General features: G+C 47.2%; 1 protein-coding gene across 2 annotated transcripts in view; it reads right to left on the reverse strand.

Annotated features, from left to right (window-relative positions):
* The window catches only part of CLCN4 (chloride voltage-gated channel 4), a 63870-nt gene that overhangs the window by 10333 nt on the left and 30605 nt on the right, over nucleotides 1-22932 (reverse strand). For both annotated transcript variants that reach the window (XM_023740715.1, XM_023740716.1), the window contains 7 exons: nucleotides 20859-20981; nucleotides 16387-16593; nucleotides 16204-16284; nucleotides 14235-14780; nucleotides 10711-10897; nucleotides 8805-9203; nucleotides 2500-2716 (listed from right to left, as the gene is read on the reverse strand). In XM_023740715.1, the coding sequence (XP_023596483.1) occupies nucleotides 2500-2716; nucleotides 8805-9203; nucleotides 10711-10897; nucleotides 14235-14780; nucleotides 16204-16284; nucleotides 16387-16593; nucleotides 20859-20981 (1760 nt within the window). The remainder of the gene's footprint in view (nucleotides 1-2499; nucleotides 2717-8804; nucleotides 9204-10710; nucleotides 10898-14234; nucleotides 14781-16203; nucleotides 16285-16386; nucleotides 16594-20858; nucleotides 20982-22932) is intronic.

A 22932-nucleotide genomic window follows, 5' to 3' on the forward strand; every position in this document is an offset into this window, starting at 1 on the left:
ATGACAAGTGTTGTGTTATACACATTGTCACCACAATTTCAAAAAAAAAGTCCCCAGAAGAAATGTCTCTAGCCTCAAAGACAAGGACTCATTTGTTTCTTCCCTAGCTTTTGTACCTACCACGAGCAAGATGTCATTCTAGCCACAGTCAGAAGGAAGGCGGCCACTCGTCCTACTGGCTCGGAGTTCCCTGGGTAACTGTGCAAATGTACCCCTAGTGGCCGCCTACCCTGTTAGCAGGAAAGCGGAAGAAGCTGAATGAATAAGGAGTGCCCATCTGGCTACTCCAGGGCATCCAGCGAGGGCATTCAGGGCCGGACTGTTCTTGGCTGGGCTGCTGTCAGGTGCATTGTACGGTGTTTAGCAGCCTCCCTGGCCTTGGCCCACTAGATGCCAAGAGTTGTTGTTGGGTGCCATCGAGTTGATTCCAACTCACAGTGACCCCATGTGACAGAGCAGAATTGCCCCACAGGGTTTTCTACGCTGTGGTCTTCATGGAAGGAGCCCTGGTGACGCAGTGGTTAAGCACTCAGCTGCTAACCGAAAGTTCGGCGGTTTGAACCCACCAGCAGTTCCACAGGAGAAAGCTGTGGCAGTCAGCTTCGTAAAGATTCCAGCCTTGGAAACCCTAGAGGCCAGTTCTACTCGACGCTAACAGGCTTGGCTGGGTAATCTTTACGGAAGCCGAACACTAGGTCCTTTCTCCTGCCCAGCGGCTGGCAGGTTCGGACCGCTGACCTTTTGGTTAGTAGCTGAGCGCTTAACTATTGTATCACCAGGGCTCCAGAGGCCAACAGTACCCTCTCTCATTTGGGACAACCAACGTTGCCTCCAGACACTGTCAAATGTCCCAAGGGCCAAAATCACATCGGTGGAAAACTGCTCGGTTGAACCACAGTATGCTGGCTCTGGAAACATAAGCTCCATTAGATAGTTAAGCTTCTGGATTCTATAAAGGCCTAAACTACACAGGACCCCAATGTCTTCACAACCTAGACCCAACTCCTGCCCCCAGGCTATAAAGGAATACAGTGGGCAGAAACCCTAGGTTCCAGGCCACCCTGCCTTAACCAACCCCCTCCTCCAACTGAACTTCCGAGGCTTTGGGATTTGTGCAGGCCTCAGTGACTAAGGACATCTATCAACAACAACCACGCCAAAAGAAGGGCCCTGGGGTGCTAGCGCTGCCATGAGCTTTGACCTCGTGTGTCCTCCACACGGCTGGTTTGTTCTGAAGCTGTGAATACGTTCCAAACAGACTGATATAAACCAAAAAATTAAACTTGTTACTGTCGAGTCGATTCCGACTCATAGTGACCCTATAGGACAGAGCAGAACTGCCCCATAGGGTTTCCAAGGAGCAGCTGGTGGATTCGAACTGCTGACCTTTTGGTGAGCAGCTGAGCTCTTAACCACTACGCCACCAGACTGATACAGTAGAGGACAATTTGAGCAGAACGCAAATTTTACATTTGCTCATGCTTGATTTCTAAGCACAGAAAGCTGCCCCCAGCTGTACCCAGAGGTATAGGAACACAGAAGACACACACACACACACACACACACACACACACACACACACACACACACACACACACCCTCAAATCTACTGGGTTGCCCTGGTATGTTAGAAGCCACGCCCAGCCACATCTGGGGTGAGACCTTTCCCTCTGATCTCAGATCACCCGCTTTCTGCCCCCTCACACTAACTCAAAGCTGCAGCCCTTCCGACCCCCACGTCCACGCCTCATTTATTCTAGCATTTATATAGTTCTTAACCATTTAACAAGTGTCAAACAGCACTATCATTTTTATTAGGGTCCTATCTTTTTTTTTTAATGTGTTACTGACAACATGTTGGAGTGTTGCATACCTAACCCCATTGTTCCCACCAGCACTGTGGTTTTTGTTACACGTGTTTGCCTAGTGATTGATTTTGAGGACTGCATAAGTAGCATAAGGAGCCCTGGTGGTGCTTAAGCGCTCGGCTGCTAACTGAAAGGTCAGTGGTTCGAACCCGCCAGCGGCTCCACGGGAGAAAGATGTTGACAGTCTGCTTCAGTAAAGATTCACAGCCTTGGAAACCCCATGGGGCAGTTCTACCTCTGTCCTACAGGGTCGTTATGAGTCAGAATCGACTCCACAGCAATGGGTTTGGTTTGTTTGTTTGTTTTATAAAGCGCATAATAGAGGAACTGGCTGTACCTTCTCCCCGAGCCCAGTACCATGTGGGTGGTAAAAAGGCACCCCCAACCTCTTCTCCTCTGGCTCCTCCCCATTTTGACTCAACGTGCAGAGTCAGCCCAGGAGCAGTTCTACCTGGAAGCCTCTCCCCCATTCCAGGGCCACACTCGACGCTTCTGTTCTGCCTTCCCAAAGCCCCGTCCGCTCCCTTCTCAATGTGCTCCCCACAACTTATTGACACCATCTGTCAAGGACTGGTCCCCCCAGTGGACCGAGAACTCCTCATGTTCCATCAACACGTGCCCAGCCACTCACCCGCTCCGTGTCACCAGGCACTGCCGGAGCCCCAGTTTCCGGAAGATGTCCACCACCGTCTCCATGGGGGTGTGGTCCGTGACCGTGAAGGGGCTGAGGTTCAGGATGCGCCGCAGCTTCAGGGGGTGCGGGCTGTTGGCCGGCAGCTCGGGGGGCTCCTCAGTGAAGTACATGATGGAGTTGCTCACGATGCCCTCCTGCCTCTGTCTGGCGTTCTCTAGATTGGAGTCAACAGAACAATAAGTCATATGAAAATCCCTTTCCTAGCAACTCCCCCCACCCATACCCACACACGCACATGTATGTCTTCCCTCCACCAGCATTCTAGAATCCTACGGAAAAGGGGTTCAGAGGGCAAACTGCACACTCTTAATGAGGGGCTTCAGCCAAACACCTGCACAATCTGAATCTCTCTTGAGCTACTGCTATATGAGTTTCCCCCTGCTAGGACCGGATCATTATCTGCCGAAGTCTGAAGTCTGGGGCCTACTCAAGATGGCTCCTGTGAGGGAATTCACTTGCTGCTTCCCTCCTGGACTCCAGGGCACCCAAACGGCTCAAGGCTCTTCACGTTTTCTTTCCTAAGACTCCCTCACCTCATCATGGCCTGAAGTTTGACATGACAAGACACCTCACTTAGCTGCCCAATGACCTCAAGACATTGTTTTCACAAACTAACTCCTAGCTCACCCAAACGGCACTATGAATCCTGAGAGGAACAAGGCACCAATAGGACCAGCCCAGGCTCCCAGCCCAGAAATGCAGCTCAGTCCCAAATCTGACTATTGGGACCAAAGAAATATCCCTAGAAAAGCTACTTTTCCCCTCCCCCCATCCTTGGATCTCCTCTCTTAAAAGTGGGCCATTTTGTGGACGTCTCAAGAAAGATAGTAAAACGGTTATGGTAACAATTAGCCTATTTCTGTCTGTAGCGAAGGCCATGTGAAAGAAAGCTAAAGAAAAGTAGGGTAACAGGAACTCATTAGAAATACAGCTTAATGCAGTGCTAGAAACCCAGGCTATTTTAAGTCACACATGAAATAAATCCATTGGTCTCAAGATATTTCTCCAAGGCGATTTTCCTCCTGTTGGAATTTTAATCTTTCTTTTGGTTCATGGGAAAAGGTTAGGGAAAAATGTACAGTGAGGCTTGCCTTAAAATGCATCCTGGTTTCTAGAAGACATTTTTTGCCTTCTCATAGACGACTATTCACCTATATTGTTCTTTCAAAAATAAAATTCTAACTGCCTCCTCCAAGGCCATTTATTGCAAGAGAATAGTCTAATGGAAAACTGGCAGCATTTGGGATCAGGCTGAGTCTAAAAAAGGGTCTCTGTTTAAAAGAGGAACCAAGGGCCCGCTAGGCAAATGCCTACACATTAATGTGGGTCAGGTTAAATTGAGTTACATCAAATGGGATGTGATTAAACTACAGATAGAGACGACACTGGTACACAATATGTTTTCAAAGGTAGACGCTGTACGATACACACTGCACACTTCTTTCCAAAATCAAGATGTTTCCGTCCTTAAGCACTAAGACTGGGAAGCAACAGTCAATACACACTTGCTTGCTCATTTTCCTAGACTGATTGATTCTCTAAAAATCCCACAGAACAGGAATTCCACCCGTTTCAACAATCAGGTTGAACATTGGGCTTGGAGGGGTCACAAATCTCAATCTAGACTGATCACGTGGATTTGCTGAACACCTTATAAAACCGTATACAACTTAGTGAACTGTGAATCCACTTGTTAAAATAAATAGCAAGCTTCTATTTCCTCTGAATCTACTGATGGGGTTTGAAGCTCTAATAGCAGCTAACTCAGTGAACTCTTACTCATCAAGCAATCCCAGTGCCTGGACAATGTCTAGCACACAGTAGACACTAAACAGATACTCGTCAAATGCATGCATGAATCTACACATCAACAAGTGAATGAACGAATGAGCAGGTCTACTGAACGTCAGCATATCTGTTCTGCCTGCCATATGGAACGGAGTCCATTTCACAGAGGAGGCATTAGGAAGGAAAGCGCTTCCGAGGAAAGTCACTGCCAAGCAAGGGCCATAGGGATCTTCTGGGCTCACAGCTGGAGATCTGAGCTGGGCTCCTTGCTACTCCAAGAGTGGCAACTACTACCCTCTCCAGAAGGGCTCTGCTAGGCCAATTTGGAACTCTATTATAAAGACTTAAGGCTTCAAACTTTGAGGGTGGAAGTGCTATCTACTGGCCAAAAGTTGGTGAGTGGAAGAAGAACCAGAAAGCAAGTTCTTTGCATCCCTCTACTAGGGTGAACCATCTACTCCCAGTTTGGACCAGAAATATTTATCAGTCACCAAAATGCCCGTAATAAGACTACAGAATGTAAGTTCACAGAGGGCAGAGACTGTCTACTGTCATCGCTGTATTCCCAGTCCCTAGGATAGTACTAGGAGTCCCTGGGTGGCGCAAACAGTTAAGCGCTCAACTACCAGCCAAAAGGCTGGCAGTTCAAATCCACTCAGAGGTGCCTTGGGAGACAAGCCCAGCGATCTGCTTCCAAAAGATCACAGCCTTGAAAATCCTACACACATGGGGTTGCCGTGAGTCGGAGCCAACTCGGCAGCAACTAACAACAACAGGAGAGTACTGGTACGTGATGGATGCTCAAGAAAGGATAAAGCAACTACCTACCCAGAAGATGATGCAGTGCTACCAAGGCAGAGACTCACAAACCCCAAGAGCTCTTGGGAGCCACGTTGGAAAAGAAAACAAGAAATACAGACTGAAATGTACGTTTCAAAGGATCTAAAAGATAGGAAAGAAATGCACTGAAATATTAACCAGGGCCTCCTTTGGATGCTGAGCATGTGGGTCACAATTTGTATTTTTTCTTTTGCTTCAGATTTCCACAATATTCTGTGCGTTATGTATCACTTTTGCTTAAAAAAATGCAATAAGTTTCAGTTTTAAATGTTTTAAAATTTAAGTAGTTAAACTGTTTTTAAAACTCTTTAATGTAGGAGGTTTGTTGTATATTCTACTAGAACTAGGATCGGTAGCAGCACTTTATGAGTACCTGCTGAGGTTATTCAATCTGGCATTCCACTCTCTAGCAGTGTTATGTTCACAATGTCAGATGTAGAAAGGATAATTAACACAGTGTTGGTAAGATGAATTTCACAAATTATGATAGGCCAAGGCGTTTTAAAAGATCGGAAATAATCACGCATCTGATGAACTATTAGAATTGCTTTCCGACCAATGGTTCTCAGTTGTGGGCGATTGTGCCCCCGAGGGACATTTGGCCATGTCTGGATACATTTTTTGGTTGTCAGCACTTGGGAAAGGGGGTTGCTACTGGCCTCTAGTGGGTGGAGAACAGAGATGCTGCTCAACATCCTACAATACACAGGAAAGTCCTCCCCACACACACAAAATGATCTGACCCCAAATGTCAATGGTATTGACGTTGAGAAACCCTATTTTAGGGTAGTTATACTTTTAAGGATGCAATACTCTCATCCTGTTAATTAAAACTGCTTCCATAAGACAAGCGTAATTAATATGGAAGCAACCACAGTGGTGGTCAGTACCGAGATGAAATAGTAAAGATTATGTAGAAGAAAAAGGCAGATTATTTTATGACAAGTTATAGTTCAGTAAGGCATGGAGAGGCCCCTCCTCATGTACGTCTAACATCCCAAGCAGAAAGGCAGAGGTGACACCACTGTTCTCCGTGGACTGTTCCGATATTGAACAGCGCCCCCCCCCCAGGCAGAAACCCCTTCATCCCTAGCCTAAATATCTGGCCTACAGATCAGACACCTCTCTTCTTGTTCCAACCTGGATGGAAATCCCTTTCTGTATCTTCCACATGCTGGAGAATCATCATTAAGTCGTCCACTGGACGAACAAAATCAGAGTTCTCTAACTCTGCCCTGTAACTCTAACTTTCCATCCCTTTAATCAACTCGGCGGCTTCCCACGGAGTCCTTTTGGAGTCCCCACTCGCTTAATTGCACAATTCAAGACAAGAGGAGTCTGGCTGTGCTAAGTACAGAAAAGAGCCTCGTATTAGCAAACAGCAACGAGATGTAAAGTCTCATTGACCAGGGATTTGAACAAGGGTCTCAAACGGCCCCATGTGTTAATATGTGATGGCACAGAGAGCCACATTGCTCGGTGGTGCTAACTAATTGCTCTCGAACAAAGACAACGGCTATGGTTTGGTATCCAGAGATGGATTTGAAAAAAAGAAAACCATTTTGGCTTCAGTGTAAGCAGCTGTTACAATTTTAAACACAATGAGTAACAAAAAGCCTTCTTTACCTCATTTTCCCTTCTTTTCTTGCCCAAATCATGTTGGAGGCTTTCACGTTTGCTCCCAATTCCCCTGAAAATGAACTTGGCATGGGATAGCTACCAGCTAAATGCTAATGGTTTATTTCTATATTCATGAAAGGTCATATAATTCCACAGACACAGGTCATCGACCAGAGTACGGAGATTCTTCTATTTCCATGGATCAGGAAAACAGCTTTCCTGATTGCTCAGAGCTAAAACTCCTTGCCTTTCCACAAACCACATAACCCTATAGCAGCTACTATACTATTATCGGCTGATTGAAAGCATATAGGTATTATTTACACCGCGTGTTGCCTCTCCAGACATTCCAAACATAGCTTCTAGAAGATGCTCCGTTGGCAAGTTGAACATTATTCTCTAACAGGTTGATGACAATTACTGCTTCCCACTTGATTACAGTAATGGTTTGCAGTAATTAGTAAGCTCCCTCTTAGCAGGTGTGCCGGGAGCAACACAATAGGTAATAGATGCCTTGACATTTATTACCTTTCGTTTTTAAATTTCAACCTTTGCTTAAAAGATTTTAGGGCATGAATACATTTTCTAAAGGCTGCTGATTAAATTATTTTAAAACAGACCCAACCCTACTTATACAGCTTTTTAAAAAACCTTATTATTGACAGAAATATTGATGCCTTTGAATTATGGTGTTGGCAAAGAATACTGAATATACCATGGACTGCCAGAAGAACCAACAAATCTGTCTTGGAGGAAGTACAGCCAGAATGCTCCTTGGAAGTGAGGATGGCAAGACTTCATCTGGCTTACTTTGGACATATTATCAGGAGGGACCAATCCCTAGAGAAGGATATCATGCTTGGTAAAGTAGAGGGTCATCAAAAAAGAGGAAGACCCTCAACGAGATGGATTGACATAGTGGCTGCAACAATGGGCTCAAGCATAATGATTGTGAGGATGGTGCAGGACTGGGCAGGGTTTCATTCTGTTGTACACAGGGTTGCCAGGAGTCGGAACCAACTCAAACAACAACACAACAATCTTTATGAGGGCAGATCGCCAGGTCTTTTCTCCCGTGCAGTGGCTGGTGGGTTCGAACTGCTGACCTTCTGGGCCAGCGCCACAGAGGCTCCTGAAGATAGTTTAAAGATATTTAAAAATCTATTTAACATTGGGAAGAGGTTCTGTAGACTCAAAGGAACAGCCTTAGAAACAGGCAGCCCAGGAAAGGAACAAACAGTCATCTGGCCCAGGTGTGTTCATGGTGGGGCTATTTGCAATCACACGGCGAGAGGTCCACTGACGAGCTGCATCAATACTCTGGAAGAGCTCATCAAATCTTCCAGTGCACATGAGCCCTGTCATGGCCCCCATGCCCCCCCCCCAACCTAAATGGGATGCTGGTCCCACCCCTGTGACATCAGGAGTTGGGCAGGACCCACCCAGAGCCCCCTGGGACTCACTGCTCCTCTTGCCTGAGGCTCCCAACAACCCTCACAGCCCTGGCCCCCGGCCCTTATCTCTGGCATCCTCCCTCCCACTGCCCCCCTTCCAACGCACCATCCCAGGCTGACGGTGCTGTGGGCTTGCTTCTCCGAGCCCCCTGTCTTTGGGATGCCCCACCTGGGCCTCATCCCAAATCAACAGCTGCCCCTCAGTATGGCTCATCTCAGCTAGACCATGAGGGGGAACACAATCCCTTGGAACTGACTTCCAGCGACGACGTCTGCTCATGACCCCAGATGGGCCTCTGACTGGTGGAAATGGACGGAACAAGTGTTTATGAGAAATGCAGAGTCTCAGGCCTTACCCTGGCCTACCGACTCAGAACCTGCATTTTAACTGGATCTCCTAGTGATACAAATAGACACTAATGCTTGAGAGGCCCGGGCTTCAAGGCCACTGATCTTTTTTACATTCTCTTTAACTTCTTGGAGAATTAGGAGGCTGCCTCTCACCTCTCCGTAAAACACGGCCATCCCCTCTTTACTCACTTATCGCGAGGATCAGTTCTCTCCTCTGGGCAAATCCAATGAGGCGCTCGGAGTCTCTGGAGACCACCACGGGGAAGCCGTTGTAGTCGGTCTCCTTAATAAGCGTCTCCACGTCCTCGACAGTCATGCTGTCCTGCGTGAGCACGGACAGCGGCGGCTCCCCGCGCCGGGGTCGCATGACGTCGGTGGCCAGCGTGCGGTGGGTGAACTCGTCCTTCACATCCAGAAACGGGTACCCATTTAGGTGGATGTGGGCCTCGTAGATGCCTTCTTTCCCAAAGGCATCAGCCACCCACTTGCTGGTCACGGCTGCCGCCATCAGGGGCACGATGTACTCGAGGCCACCCGTTAATTCAAACATGATGACCACCAGCGACACTGTCATCCTGGTGACTCCGCCTGCAACGGGAGAGAGGAGGAACCCCAAGCTCAGCCGCGGACCGTCCTGAGGGTGTGGACTGTGGCCAAACCCATTGCCGTCGAAGTCAATTTGGACTCATAGCAACCCTATAGGACAGAGTAGAACTGCCCCATAGGGTTTCCAAGGAGTGGCTGGTGGATTCGAACTGCTGACCTTTGGTTAGCAGCCGAGCTCTTAACCACTGCGCCACCAGAGGAGGGGGCTGTAAAGTCCCCACATACTTGCTCTAAGGAGAGTCCTAAATGTCACCCATGCTGGCCCTCTGGAACAGACCAGGCCCTGTTAAGTGTGGCCTTCCACCAAACCCTATCCAACTCCATTGCCGTCAAGTTGACTCCAACTCAAAGTGACCCCATTGTTAGAGTAGAACCGCCCCATAGGGTTTTCTTGGCTGTCATCTTTACACAGAAGCAGACTGCCAGGCCTTTCTTCTGCGGTGCCACTGGGTGGGTTTGAACTGCCAACCTTTTGGTTAGTAGTCGAACGCAAACCGTTTGTGTCACCCAGGGACCTGACCTTCCACCAGAGAACTGTAAATCACATCCAACTGGGTGGCCCTGCTCTACTGAGGGACCCTGGGTTGTCGATTCACCCAGAGCCCTACTAGGCGCTGTTTAGTGAGTGGCTGCTCCGTGGGTTGGGCAGGCTTCTGACTCCTCACGTGGGGCTCTCCTCCAGACGCCCATAAGCTGGCCAATCATAGCAACCCTTAGGGCTATAAAGAGCTGACGCACCCACCCTTGTTACCAGGGTCCTTGTGTCCCTTGATAGGCAAGGGAGAATAGAATCGGTACCCACTCCCGTTCTTCCAGTGTGGTTAAAGCAGGGCTTCTCAACCTTGGCACTAGTGACATTTGAGGCCAGATCATTCTCTGTGTGTGGGTTTGCAGCGGGGTGGGGGAGCTATCCTGTGCACTATAGGATGTTTAGCAGTATCCCTGGCCTCTACCTACTAGATCCTAGTAGCATACCCTGCTCTCAGTTGTGAAAACTAAAAATGTTTCCAGACACTGTGAAATGTCTCTAAACCTGATGTCAACAACTCGATTCCAACTCATAGCGACCCCAAATGACAGAGTAGAACTGCCCCATAGGGTCTGCAAGGAGCAGCTGGTGGATTCGAACTGCCAACCTTTTGGTTAGCAGCCGAGCTCTTAACCACCGCGCCATCAGGTCCCTAGGGGACAAAATTGTCCCTAGGTGAGAACTACTGTTCTAGATGGTACAGCTACAAGATGGTGGTGCCTCCATTAGCCTGGGTCCCTGAATGACTGGGTGGAGAAAAGCCTTACATGATATTACATATGTATACCATGAACAAAAAGCAAGCCTTTGGTGTGTTAAGGCACTGAGATTTAAGGGCTTACCTGTTACACAGCACAACCTGGCCCACTCGGAGCAATGCACATGCTCACGTCCTTGCCCACCGTCTAAGCCAGACCAGCCTCTCCTTGCGCCCCCTCCCCCCGCCCAACGGGGTTATACCTAGGCAGGCGGCAGCTCCCACCATTGCATAGAGCCCCGGGGTGACGCAGTCCGCTCCGGGCCGGCACCAGTTTCGGAAGATGATCCAGTCATGGTGGTGGTAAGCCAGCTGCTCCACACCGATGCCCACCATCCTGCCGGCCATCGCCCCCACTGCCATGCTGGGGATGAAGAGACCCGATGGGATCTTGAGGGGGCACACAGAGAAAAGCCACATGAGGGAAGGGGTCCCACTGCCCGCTTCACAAAGCCCAGCAAACACAGTCCCCTGACAAGCTGGCTCTGCACTCCGTCTTCCCAGGAGGCACAGCTCATCCACACAGGCCATCTGGGCAGAGGGGCCCTGATGCTCCCTGCTGCGGCCGCCAAGTCTCCTGTGACTCGGGGAGAAGCCACTCTACACTTCCATTTCCTTGCCTTCAAAAGCTAGCCTGTTTTGCCCGCTGTGGATTAAAGAATCATCAATCCCACTGCAAAGCACATTCGGAGTGAGACTGTCACTTGGGAGACTCGCCACTTTCTCTCTCCCCTTGCCGCACCGTTCAGATTGCCTTTGGAAATGAAACGTCGAGCCACAGCAGGAGAACAGAAAAGGAAGGCCTGCGAGGGCTCCTAGGTCAAATAAAGGCGCTGACTGCATCATCGCAGCCGCCACAGAATGGTCAAGAAGCTTTCTAAGGACTGAGGTTGTTGTTCGTTGCCGTTGAGTCGATTGTGACTCACGGAGATCCCATGTGCTGACTGCCCTCTTTACGGGGGCTGGCACCTCTCTAAGTGAGGGGAGGGAGGTGGCTGTCTCTTTCTAGCAAGCCCACTTTCCTGAACATTTTAGAGCCAGCTTACAGGTACCAAAGAAATAGACCATGTCAACGAAAAGGTACTGGTAGTACCGTGTTTTATATTTTTCTGGATGCAAATACATTTTAAGGAGCCTTGGTGGTGCAACGGTTAAGCGCTCAGCTGCCAACCAAAAAGTCAGTGGTTCAAACCCACCAGTGGCTCCTCGGGAGAAAGACCTCAGGATCTGCTCCCATGAAGATTACAGCTTAGGAAATCCAGTGGGGGCAGTTCTGTTCTGTCACATGGGGTCACTATGAGTCACTCAACGGCACCCTACAACAACATTCTAGTTTATTGATTGGTCATCCATGTGCCAGAGAACATGCTTGACCCACCGTGCTCACTGAGATTACACGGGAGGCTGGTCCTGAACGGCAGCTCCATTTATGCCTGCCCCCAGACGGGCACCGATTTGAGGATGGAAGTAGGCCTTTCACCTAATTATGGAAGTTAAATTTGCATCCTCATGTGTGATGTCCAGAGCTTGGGACAATCCTTAGGAAGTTGTACCTTTCAGAGCTGCCCCTTATTCCATAGCTGCTTAATCCCCTCTTAAGAACAGACTTTCCCTCCATGAACAATTGCCTCCTTTGCCAGGACACCAGAAGAACTGGATGGTGCCTGGCTACCATTACTGAACATTTGGATCAAAGATTCCATGGACGAATCCTGATCAAAAGTGGAAAATGCAGAACAGAATTTCAAATTCTCATGGATTCCAGACTTCCTGGAGCCATGAAGGTTGGCTGAACCCCTGAAACTATTATCCTGACATAATCGTTAAACCTTAAACCAAAAATATCCCCTGAAGTCATCTTAAAACTGAGCAATAGTTTAGCTTAACTAGTAAAGATTGTCTGCCTTGAGCATTGTGCACTTTCAAGAACTATCTATACGGAATCAAACTGACAACAGCAACTCGAAAGATTAGATAGGAACCTTAGGGGGCAGTGAGGGAGGAACAACTCAGAAAAGAAGGGTGAGAATGGTTGCACAACTCACAGAATGTCACTAAATTGTACATGTAGAAACTGTTGAACGGTGTATGTTTTGCTGTGTATATTCTCAACAACAACAAAATAAATTACATATTAAAAAAAAGAATAGACTTTCTCCAGAAAGCTCCAAAAGATGCTGTTAGCACCTTCCACAGACACAAAAATAACACCCTTGACTAGGCGATGACCGACCGTAAAGTCAGCTGGTTCATAAGGTCCACCGGTCCTTGTTCTTAAACCAAACGTTCAGGTTTGCATTTGACCACCACACACTCAGGTACACAGTTTCTCAGACTTTTTAAAAAGAAACAATAGTAATGGGACACCACGGGGTTCCAGGGGGCTGGTAACGTTCTGCTTCTGATCACAGTAGGGGCACATGAGCATGTGTGTTCTCTGAAAATTCATCATGCCGTATAGCTCTCTGTATGACCAATTTGAATTAAGTCTTTGTTAAAAAAAAAAAAATCAATAATAGTAGCATTATTCACAATAGCCAAAGGGGGAAAAAAACATAAACATCCATCAACTGATGAATGGATCAACAAAACCTGGTCTACCCATGCAATGGAGTATTATTCAGCCATAAAGAGAAATGAAGTCCTACTGCATTCTGTATCATGGATGAACCTTGAAAACTTTATGCAATGAAGTGAAATAAGTCAGACACAAAGGGACAAATATTGTATGATTTAACTGACATGAAATATCTAGAATAGGCAAATGCATACAGACAGAAAGTCTATGACTGGTGACCAGGGGCTGGGGAAGAGGAAATGGGGAGTGACTGCTAATGGTTACAGGGTTTGGGGTGATGAGAATGTTCTGGAACTAGATAGAGGTGGGGCCTGCATAACATTGTGAATGTACTCAGTTGCACTGAATTGCTCACTTTAAGAGTTGTTAAGTGTGTGTTATGTGAATTTCACCTCAACTTTAAAAAAGCAGTAACTCAATGCCAGTTTCCATAAGAGAACGTTCTGTAGGAAAGGCTTTCGAAGAATGTCTGAACTGATTTAGCATAGTGTTCAATCATATCCATTTAAAAAGGAACTGTCCTTTCGCTGGCTTTAGTAACAAGAATCACGAAAGGCGCCCTGCCCTCTAGAGCGGGCCAGGGCACTCCCCGTCCGGAGAGAACGAGGGCCCGGACCGCATCTGCGATGCCCAGCCAGGCTCAGCTCACGTCCTCCAGTCAGGGGGCTCTGCCCGTGGCCTTCTGTCCCAGGAGCTGGTGCCTTTCCAAGGCCAGCGCTGTGTTGGGGTCTGTATCCCTAGACTTAGCACGGTACCTAGGATGCAGCTGAGGCTCACAGCATGTCTATGGATCCGAACCCGGGATTTTCCCACCAGCCAACAGATGAACCTGGATGACCACCTGCCCTGGGAATGTGATCGAGTGGCTTCGGTTACTGCCTCTACCCGCCACAAGCTGTGGGTCTGAGCAAGCCGCTTCAGCTCTCGGAACCTTCGCTTCCTTGCTTGTAAAATGGGATTAAAATCTCTATTTCATGTTTCACAGGCTTGTTGTGACAACTAAAAGAAATCAAGAATTTCAAGGGCCAGAAACAGGAGAAAATTCAGTCACGGTCAGCTCCCCTTCTCCTCCCATCAATTTTATTTTGGAAAGTAGACTGCTATGCCCAGAAGGACAGGGGTCCCCCCCATCTCTTCCCCTTCACTCACCTTCATACCAAAGGTGAATATGGTAATGACAATTTTGAAGACAAGCGCCAGGGCCAGCTGCCACATGGCCGTGTATACCCCAAGCCCGGCTGGCCGGTCAGGAATGTCGTCCACAGGCCTGGTCATGTTGGGGTCATTGATGTAGTCACAGAGCTGGGAGGACTCAAGGGCACCGCAGTCATTGAACAGCTCGGAAATGAGCTCGCTGGTGCTCTGGCGTGTGTAAGGGTTCGGGTAGGCAATGATGGTGGTGATGGCGGTGACCACGATGACCTCCAGCACCGGGTACTTCCCCAGCTTGGTGGTTTTACGCCTCCGGCACCAGGCGATGTTACAGCGGATGAAGAGGGTTCCCCACAAGCCCCCAAAGACCCCCAGCAGGATGAAGGGGAAGAGTTCAGCCATGTACCAGGGGGTGTGATATTCCACATAGAAGAGGACAAGGCGGCTGTTGCCAAAGGGGTTGATGGATCGCAGTGTGAAGGCCGCCACTAGGGCCGCAAAAAACGACCTCCACAAGGTCTTCAAGGGGAAGTAGTAACTGACCTGGGGGAACAGATGGAACGTTAGACTCTGTCCAGAGAAGGAGGTGCTCTGAGCCCCAGCCCAACTTGTCGGCAGCCACCTGCTGGCCATGGCACCAAAGACACACTCTAAGAGCAAAGGATGGTGGGAATAACTTCATCAATCTAGGTTTACTTCTGACCGAAATGCATCCACAAGAATATTTAGAGGACTCTAAGTGTCTCTGAAAGTGGAATGCATATGAATCAAGGTGGGCTTGAGCTGTTTTGTTTTAAGAGAAATGAAAGTATTTAATCATAATTTTGTTTATGGCACAGAGACCCTCCTAAAAGCACAGGAGCCTCTGGATTTGATTCTACAGCCAACAAAATAGACCAGGGGTTGGCAAACTGCCAACGCTTCCCCACCAAATGTTTTTGTACGACTCACACACTAAGAATGGCTTTTATATTTTTAAATAGTTTTTTAAAAAAGAATACTTTGTGACATGTGAAAATTACATAAAATTCACATTTCAGTGTCCATAAATAAAGTTTTATTGGAACACATCCATGCCCATTCGTTTACGTATCGTCTATGGCTGCTCTTCACGCCACAATGGCAGAGTTAAGTAGTTGTGACAGAAATGCACAGCTTGCCTAAAAGATTTATTAGCTGGCTTTTTACAGAAAAAGTCTGCCAACCTCTGGAATAAAGCCATTTGAGTTGCCAAAAACAAAAACGCTTAATTGAATATGAGGAAAACAGCGAACACGAAATCTTCAAAAAAATCATATTAGCAGTTTTTAAAACAATACTTACGAAGAGATATTCAATGGCAGACATCGTGGTTCCTTAATGAATGGCAGGGATCTCAGCAAACCCTTCTCTGAATCTAGGCCCCCAAGAGTTACAGTGGAAACCCCCTGCTGTGCCCACCATCCAACTATTCCTTGCTCCTCAAAACCACTAATTCCGAAAAGGTGGAAACAACCTAAATGTCTGTCAATGGATGAACGGATAAACAAAATGTGATCCACGCACACAGCAGAATATTATGAGAAATGGAGTCCTGATATGTGTTGCAACGTGGATGAACCTTGAAAACCTTATGCTGAGTGAGACAAGCCAATCACAAAAGGATAAACATTGTATGCTCTCACTTCTATGAAATAACAAGAATGGGCAAACGTATAGAGACTAAAGTTTATTAGTGGTGACCGGGGCGGGGGACGGGGAGAGGAGTTGTTGTTCAGGGAGGTGAGCGTTTATGGTGATGGGAAATTTGGCAACGATTATGGGTGACAGTTGCACAACATGATTAATGTGATTGAGATCACTACATTGTACACCTGAAAAATGCTGAGTTGGCAAATGTGTCAATAAAACAAAACTGGCAAATGTGTTATTTAAGGGGAAAAAAAAAGCAAACCCCCCCACAAATCCCCTCAGCACCCACTCTCACCTCCTCCAGGCTGAAAAGCACACCTCCAATTGGGGCGCCAAAGGCCACAGAGACTCCAGCGGCGGCAGCAGCTGAAAGTACCTATAAGGCAAACCATTCAGTGTAAGCCCGCATCCTTTCCTGTAAAGAACCAGGAGCAGGCAGGGCTGGCGAGGGGCTGTGGGTAGATCTGAGCCGGCTCACCTCGCGCCTCTTGCCCTCATTCTTGCTGTACTTGGAGAAAAGGCTACTGAAGAAGTTGCCACAGCAACAAGCCACGTGCACCAAGGGCCCTTCCTTGCCGAGGCTCAGGCCAGAGGACACGACCAGCACCAAGGTGACGGTCTTGATGAGCAGAGTCCACTTGCCCAGGTAGCCCCTGATAATAAAGCCGCTCAAAATGGTCTTTATCTGAAACAGAGGATGGAGAAGGAGGCGAGAATCAGCTGCTCCAACGCCATGGCTAGAAACATAACTAACTCCTCAGAAACGCATTTTTAAAGCTTAGATGCACTAGATCATATGCAAAACCCAGACTAAACCCAGTAGTCATCCAGTTGATTTCTACTCCTGGCGACCCCATGAGTGTAGAGTAGAACTGTGCTATGTAGGGTTTTCTATGGCTGATTTTTCAGAAACAGATCACCAGGCCTTTCTTTCGAGGCACCTCTGGGTAGATTCAAGCCACCAACCTTTTGGTTAGCAGGGAGCGCATTAACTGCTTCAGGAGAGGCTGTTTTAATTTATTTTGCTATAATTTTATACCATATTATGTTAACAGAATTTTTATTTTCTTCATATATAATTTTATGTTTTATTAACAGAAATCTTTAAAAGATCCAATGAGTGGTAAACCTTAAGAATTCCTAGCATACTAAGACATCATAACGAGGACTGAAGAAGTAATTACCAAGGTCTCGTTTCATTTATGGCATTTTATTCTGTTCATGTTACCCTTTGTTGTGCTGAGAAAAGACATATACCTTTTAACTGTTAACGTTTGACTATTGAAAGATGTCCAATATAAAGAGATGGAGAGCAAATCGAGCAAAATGTCAATTAAATACTTTAGGTCAGGGGTCGGCAAACTACAGTCCAGATGCCAAACGCAACCATTTTCATCTCAGGAGTTATTGATGGAAATCTGCATCTTAATTCAAGGAGAGAAAGAGATAAAGCCCGACACACAGAGAGTGAGCGTGTGTCTGTGTGTGCGTGTTCTGATTCCCAGAACGCAACGACAACCTTCCTGTAAGAACATGATGCAGGCTTCTAGTTATACTTGTTATTGTTAGCTGCTGTCAAGTTGGCCCCAACTCATGGTGATCCCATGTATGACAGAATGAAATGTTGCCCAGTCCTGCACCATATTCATGATCGTTGGCATGTGTGAGTCCAGTTGGACAATATTCTGTTGTGATCCATAAGGTTTTCATTGGCTAATTTTCAGAAGTAGATCACCAGGCCTTTCTTCCTAGTCTTAGTCTGGAAGTTCCTCTGAAACCTGTCCACCATGGGTGACCCTGCTGATATCTAAAATACTGGTGGCATAGCTTCCAGTATCACAGCAACACGCAAGCCACCACAGTACGACACACAGACAGGTTGTGGTTCTAGCTATACAGCCAGATGGTATTTCTTTAGCCTTTAACTAACAGCAGAAAAACAAGCGGTGGTTAAACTAGACTTTAACTAGTGGTAGTTAGCCTAATTGAACCTGTGCTCTGGGGAGCTCAGATCCCTTTATTTAAGGAATGTTTTATTATGCCTGCCACAATCCTGCCCTTTTTTGTTGCCTTGAATAAAATTATCTATAATTTTTTGTCAGTTAGTTAATGTGGATGGAGACCCCAGGGTACAGCTGAAAAGCATAATACCATTTAGAAAATTACAAGCATCTAAATTACCCGAGTCTTTGCCAGCCGTGACATGTGGTGAATAGAACAATGTAATAGGTATTTTGTAATTCTCTAAAATGATTTTATAAAATTGTCATGACCAAATTAGGGGCTGGGAAGGCAAATTCATTCCCAGTAGATGCCAAAATCCAATCACTTGCTTTAATTTGAATTAATAGAGACTGGCCCGGCAGGGCTTTAACTAGATGTACTGCAGCAGATTGGTGACTTCGTGGTGTTAACTTTAATACCAGAATCTTCTCAGAGAAGTAGAATATTTGTAAGATCATTAATGTTGTGTAACATCAACTCCAAGAGTGTTCTAAGGGACATGACTTCTCCCGCAGTTGACAGCGGTTCCACTGATCACAAACACAAGCAGAAAGAAGACGCCGTGGCCCAGCTCAGCTCCAAATTCCAAAGTCCAAGAAACTGACTGTTCGCTTCTAAATGTGCTTTATATCAAGAAAACCCATCGCTGTCGAGTTGATTCCGACTCATAGCGACCCTGTATCAAGAAGCACTGTACAAATCGGGAAAGATTATTCCTTTAGCTTTTCCCAGGCATCATTTTTTGGTCCTCTTTAACTCTTTGTGCTCTGCATTAGGGAAAGAACCTTAGAGAGGAGAGGGTCTGGTTTTTCCAGTCCCTCTCCTCCCTGTGGAATTCTCTGCAAGTAAACTTTCTCACATGCAAATGTACAGTTGGAAGAAAAGAACCTCAATAGTACTTTTTTTTTTTTTTAGAGCCGCTGGGATTCAGGCTAATTCTTTCATCTTCCATCTCTTCGTGGCGGTGTTTTCTGTTAGACAGTGTGTCTCGTGCCAGATAACCAAATGTAGTGATAAACAGCTTCCAGTTGTTGAGATTCTTCGTGTATTTAGTCTTTGATCTTTTCATTTAGGGACCTTGTTACACTCTCCTTTTGGTTTTGATGACAAATCTCCTTCCTGCCTTGGATCTCTCTTTATCCCAGTGGCAAGATGCCATACCAACCATTTCATTTCAAAGATACCTATGCAAGTTTCCCTAGCTTTGTTCTTCCAATCTAGCAAGATGCAGGCAAGTGTTCTTTTATTTATTAGCATCACCTTCCAACTTTAAGACCATGCCTTCCATCTTCTTAGAAAAAAAGAATTCCATAGTGTCATTTGCTCAGTTGACTGTCCAGTACTTCGATCAATTATTTTTCAACAACGTGGTGGCTTTGCCTAAGTTTTGCTAATTTTTCCATTAGCACATGCATCAGGTAGCTTTAGCAACAGAACAAACCACCACCCCAAATGCAGCGGCGATAGTCGATTCTCATTCTTTGTGGTAGTTATCTCCTAGAAGTTCCCTCAAATACCGAACGAGCCTTGTTCACCTTCACTGCTGCTCTGTGCGTACACATATCTGTGAATGACCGTGAGTGTTTTCAGTGAATAGGTGAATTCGAGAATATGGAATCCGTCAATACTGAGGATGAGCTGTATTTAGTTAGTGCGTCATTCTGCAAGTCGGCAGTTTGGGCCGGGATCAGCTGGGTGGGTGGTCCTTCTAGTTTGGGTGGGGCTTGGCTGTTCCTGCCTGGGCTTGTTCACACATCTGGAGACCATGGATGATGTGGCTGGGATCACCCATCCCCCAGCAGGCTAGCCTGGGCTTCTTCACAAGGTGGTCTCAGGCTCCAAGAGCAGCAAGAGAACAAGCCCCCATGCACAGAAGCCTGCCACATTGCTGAGCCCAGGTCAGTGCTGGAGGGCACTCCCAAAGGGCTGGGCACCAGCAGCCAAGGGGTCCCCAGTCACATCTGCATCCTCACAGGGAGCCTCTCTATGGCCTCTGGGCATTGCTGAAGCACCAACGTGAAAGGGGAACTGAACTGCCTCCATGATAGATAATATGAGAACTTCAAAAATTATATCTGCCAAAAAATGTTCCCTGTCTGGGCTTTCTGGGAATTAGCGCAATTACTGTCATTCCAGTGGGTAGATCCTCCCAGGTTGAAAAGTGAGTTTCAGGCATTCCCCTTGATCAGTGAGGTCACTTTGCTCACACTCTGGTTACATGGTGGTGCTGAAAACCGGGAACGAGAACTCAGAGCACACAGGGCCACGCCTGCAGAGCACCCACTGCACGGGGAAGCCCGTGTTTTCAAGGTTTCCATTACCTTGTCACTACAAGCGCAAAGCGTGGCAAGGGAGCGGAATCATCAGGAAACTTTCTCCGTACCCAATCCCCCTCCGGTCTTTCTTCACATGACATCCCAGATGCACTGACAAGTTAGTCCTGAGCCACCTGATGTGCGTGGTTAATGAACTGCGATCCCACAGGCTTCAAGACTTGCCTGATTTGCAAAGACAAGGCTTTCATCATCTGAGGAGCAACAGAGCACAGCAGTTAAGATTCCAAAGCCTGAAGCCAGACTGCTGGGTTCAACTCCCAGCATACTGGCTTGGTGACCTTGGGCAGGTGATTTAACCTCTCCAAGCTTCAGTTACCTCACCTAGCAAATGGAGAATAACAGTACTGACCTCATCGGCTCGACTGCTAACTGAAACGTTAGAGGTTCAAGTCCACCCAGAGATGCTCAGAAGAAAGGCCTGGCAATCTACTTCTGAAAAGTCAGCCACTGAAAACCCTGTGGAGTCCAGTTCTACTCTGACACACATGGGGTCGCCATGAGTGGGAATCAACGGCAACTGGTTTGGTTTTTTATGTTAAATGCTTGGAACTGTGCTTAGCACATAGTGCTACTCTTTGTATTGGTACAAAAGACAATCAGCCACACTCACCTCTGGTATACCTGAGCCACAGGCGTAGGGCGCAAATACCCGCACCAGGGAGACGGCCAAAAATGCAAACAGCAACGCCCACAGGATGTACATTAAGTAATTCAGAATGTAAGCACTGGCACCCTACACAGGAGACACAACACAAGAACACGTGAGCCCTCGCAGGCCTGCGCAACATACCCAGCCCTCTCCTCCCCTGTGAGAAGAGACGCCTGGACGGGACTGGGCAGGTTCTGTCCCCTCCCGGAGAAACATGAAGGCTGCTGGTGGCATTATCAGCTGTTGCTATTGCTACAGGCAGCACACACAAACACAGCGCCGGATGTTTTATTTCTCTAGGAGCTGTTTACACAGCCATGATGGAAACCGTGAATACACTGGGTTTTAATCGCCACTTGCACAAGAGTTAATGAAAGGCGTGACACGGAAAAGCCTGCCTTCAAGACCCTGGAGGATTTGTTTTGTCTTGTCTGCAGCGGATGGGTCTCTCTTAGCTTTCGTGAAGCCCACATCCCGGCCACAGCAAGCGCCCGCACCGCCAGTGATAAAGTGTCAGAACTGTATTTTAGAGTACTGCCACTCCAAGTGGGGTCCCGGCCCCGCAGCCTCAGCGTCACCTGGGAGCTTGTGAGAGATGCGATTCTCAGGCCCCACCCCCGACCTGCAGAATCAGGAACTCTGGAGGTGGGGTCTGGCAAAATGGGTTTGCACAAGCCCTCCAGGGGATTCTGATGCAGGTAGCATTTGAGAGGCACTAGTAGAGGGAAAAAACTCCCATCAGCTCCTTCAGAATAATTTACTGGACCATGTAACCCAAATTATCTGCTGTGTGGAGAATGTTTTCTGGACCGAACCCACAGTCTGTGGTCTTTGACCTGGTCTGCGGGGGAGACTACATTTCTCTGGGCCTCAGCTTCTTGCTGCCATCTGGATGACGCAGTGAGGGGGGAGGAAAGAGAGGTCACTTACGAGGCAGGCCATGGCCACATGTGTGTGCCTGTGAAAATGCACAAGCCCAGTCCAGGAGACTGCTCTGGCCTTTCCAAGCACATATATTCACACCCTACGTGTTGAGAAATCGGACTGAGGGATAGCTTTCACCCACTTCAAAATGGACTTTTTTGGAGACTAAAAATAACTTCTCACTCTTGCTAACAGTAATTCTTTGAACCAGAGTATAAATCTTAAAAACGGCTGAAAAGATAGACGGCCATATTGCTGCAAAACACAGATTGCTAGGAGGAGCAAAGAAAGAAAACATGGCGCCCGGCCAATCCCGCCTGCCCACTCTCCCATCAACTCGAGGAGAGAATTTATTTTTGGAAGTAATGGAGAGCACTGAGAACATGTGAGGTTTCAAGCTCTCTGTCTACTTCAGAGATTTGAAGGAATTAATTTTTAATTCCACTGAGAAAGAGGTTTAGCAAGATGGCAAAGGGTATTCCAAATGTCTTCAGCTATAGTAAGTCAATCGGGCAAAAAAAAAAAAAAAGTGGGGGAGGGAGATGTAGTAATAGTCAATATATCTTCCAAGAACAGTTCTAGCCGGAACAGCCCTCACATTACCCCTAATACGAATCCTGGCCACCTACCTCCCTCTCACCTGGGTTTCTGATTGCTCAGTGGCTCATAGTCACTATGGTCGCAACTGAATTTGATTAGAAATCAACTCTTTTCCAACAAATATTGTATGAGACCACTATTATAAGAACTAAAGAAAAGGTTTAAACACAGAAGAAAACATTCTTTGATGGTTACGAGGTGGGGAGGGAGGGAGAGGGGTATTCACTAGCTAGACAGTAGACAAGAATTATCTTAGGTGAAGGGAAGGACAACACACACTACAGGGGAAGTCAGCACAACTGGACTAAACCAAAGCTAAGAAGTTTCCTGAATACAATCAAATACTTTGAGGGACAGAATAGCAGGGGCGGGCGTCTGGGGACCATGCTTTCAGGGGACATCTAGGTCAATTGGCATAACAAAGCTTAATTAAGAAAATGTTCTGCATCCTACTTTAGCGAGTGGCATTTGGGGTCTTAAAAGCTAGCAAGCGGCCATCTAAGATGCATCA

Source organism: Trichechus manatus, unplaced genomic scaffold (genome assembly GCF_000243295.1).
Source record: "Trichechus manatus latirostris isolate Lorelei unplaced genomic scaffold, TriManLat1.0 scaffold00162, whole genome shotgun sequence".
Lineage (NCBI taxonomy): Eukaryota > Metazoa > Chordata > Mammalia > Sirenia > Trichechidae > Trichechus > Trichechus manatus.